Source organism: Hermetia illucens, chromosome 2, assembly GCF_905115235.1.
Source record: "Hermetia illucens chromosome 2, iHerIll2.2.curated.20191125, whole genome shotgun sequence".
Classification (NCBI taxonomy): Eukaryota; Metazoa; Arthropoda; class Insecta; order Diptera; family Stratiomyidae; genus Hermetia; species Hermetia illucens.
Genome location: NC_051850.1, coordinates 29,972,130 through 29,974,755, shown reverse-complemented (window position 1 = coordinate 29,974,755; position 2,626 = coordinate 29,972,130). Strand labels below are relative to the sequence as shown.

Sequence of the window (2,626 nt, the reverse complement as noted above, 5' to 3'; positions counted from 1 at the left end):
TTTCCTCCAATGTTAAGTATTAGGGTATAATCCAGGTTCCTAAGTGAAATTCGAGATTTAACATAGAACCGAGGGTGAAAAGGACCTGTATAGCTTTCTACGACCGTAAGAAAACCTTTGTAAAGAAATGGGATCACTGAATAAGGATAGACACAGCTGTGGTGCTTCCTCTCCTACGGTACGCCAGGCTCGAGATACCCCACAATTCGTCCTGCCGAATCTGCACAGAGGAGAGGGAAACCCTCAGGCACGTCCTTTGCGATTGCCCAGCTCTAGCTAGATCCCAGCTACAAATACTAAGTCAACCATTCTTTGAGGAGCTCAGGAGGATTTAATGGTGCAAGGTGGGAGAGTTGCTTTCCTTTGTAAATGCTGCGGGTTGCCTCTAATTGGGCTCATCAGGGCGATTACCTGCCTACCTACCTTAAAGACCCATATCCCCAAGGTGGGCAATCCAAACGGCTGTGAATTAAAGTTAAGCACGGTTTCTCGAGCTCCAAGTAAGTAAGATCCAAGTAAACTTCAAACGCTTTTATATCAATCAAAAATCTTTTTATCTATTCAATACAACCAAAACTTCTAAATGATACCAAGCACCTAACATAACGAAGTAAGCATTATAGGCTTAAGTTCACCTAGATTAAATGTTATTCATGAATTTTTACGAATCTTTGCATATGTGTGTGTATCGCAGGAGGGTTGAAAATCTGCTCACCATTCGCATCGACATAATCTTTGTACGCAATTTCGCCGATACATTTCATACCGGTGCGCTGAGCTATCCGTGCTGAGAAGGCACTGGTGCAGTCAATTTCGATCACCTTGCATCCTAATGACTCAGCCATAGATATGCCTCTCTCCACCAACCTTGTTCCAATGTTCTTCCCTCGCATGGCCTGGTCTACCCCAAGATAAACTAGCCAAAGCACCTTATCCACTTTGTACATCTCAAACACATCAGCCTTCTCATTGAGTTTATTGAAAATCCCTCCCATTGCTTCCGCCCGCTCCTCCTTTGGCTTGTCCTTACTGAGCTCGTCATATTCCGCAAGCAGCCCCGGTGTGGAAATGTCGATTGTGAGGAATCCAACGACCTTATCTCCACGATCTGGATCTGTGGCTATCAGACTCATTCCTTTCTGTGGAGTGGACATGGCAAACTCCTCTTCGGACAGCGAGACCGTTTTAATTTTGTGACCAGCAGAGAGAGGCTCGTGGGGCCAGAAATATGTTCGGAATCCATATAATATGTCCTCAAAGTCATCGGGAACTGCTACCCGGATATCAACTTCACTCATTGTGCCGCACTTGATTTGCTTAAACTCTACGAAACACAATTTGGTACTGACTTACCACCAAGCGAGAATGATCACAAACGTGGTAACTTTGAGGACGCTTTTTTCTTATCAGGAGATTGATAAGAGTCTTCATTTTATTCTAAGAAGTTAATCTCCCAGGGAAGTAAATTATTTGTCAGTGTTTCATCATCATTTTTGAATTACGAGGCGGCGGTACAAACTAGAGAAACTAGTAATATCAGTGGGATGAATTGGCGAAATAAACTGCTGATATCGATTCTGTTTGTATAACCAATTTGATGAAGATAAAGTAGTCACTCTATTTTGAAAAGTCATCATGACAAGAAATAGTGAAGGCTGAGAGCCACCTGCCACGCGATATCAACCAGGCACGTGTCGGTCAAAGAAGTCTTGTCCAGATCTATTTATTTTCTCATTAAAACTAAAGTTATGGCGGCTACCTATGGGACCAGAACCTCAACGCACGATATGTACATATTTATTGCAGAGTTGAAAAAAATTTCGAAGCCTCACCCACGGGTAAACAGCAACCGCTGACCTTTAAACAGAAGGCTATTCAGAAACTGAAATGAAAGACAGACACCCTAAAAATCTTTAGGTTAACAAAGGAGGGAGAGGGGAAGCTACCTGAGAGGGAAAATTGTAAGAATAAGGTTAAGGCAAACTAACTCCTTGCAGCGCCATAACTAGGCAGCGCAAACCACAACTCTCGGCCGCTACCCGACCATTGAAACCAACCACAATCAACACCCACAACTCCGGTAGATGGGACAACTAGGTTAGTTGGTAAGGTTTACCAACATATATCGGCGAAAAAAATTGAAGAAAAATGGAAAACCTCCCTCAAAAGCTACAAACATCGCAATCTTGCCTAATATTCAAAATTCGAGGAAAAGAGGTCCAATTAGTGATCAACAGATCAGCGGGCTAGAAAAACGAAAAATCAGTGGCGGAAATTGAGAAATCTTTCTAAAGACTTTAAAGGCCAATATCTCCCTTAACATTAAGAATTCGAGAAAAAGGAATCCGTAACAACCAGTTTGGAGGTGTAGATAAGGTAGAAATGCGTTGATAGGTTGTGTGGTCAAGGGGGTAGAAGGGTCAAATTCATCGACGCACAAAGTGCCGGGTTTCTGTCTACTGACAAAAACATCCCCCTGTTGCGTCTAGGACACTAACTCGGAACGGTTTGACACATTACCTTAGGCCAGACCTATTAAGTACAGTCCTATCCATCGCTTTACCTTAAATGTAACGTGCTACTCTGTTCCATATATATTTTGTATAATTATGGCATCCGGGGACCC

The 2,626-nt window shown here is 42.8% G+C and overlaps 1 protein-coding gene across 1 annotated transcript; it reads right to left on the bottom strand.

Moving 5' to 3' along the window:
• Positions 1 to 516: 516 nt before the first annotated feature.
• LOC119649108 lies at positions 517 to 1,367 on the bottom strand. Its single transcript, XM_038051107.1, has one exon. The coding sequence runs from the start codon at positions 1,296 to 1,298 to the stop codon at positions 648 to 650; it is 651 nt and encodes a 216-aa protein (XP_037907035.1). The 5' UTR covers positions 1,299 to 1,367; the 3' UTR covers positions 517 to 647.
• Positions 1,368 to 2,626: the final 1,259 nt, after the last annotated feature.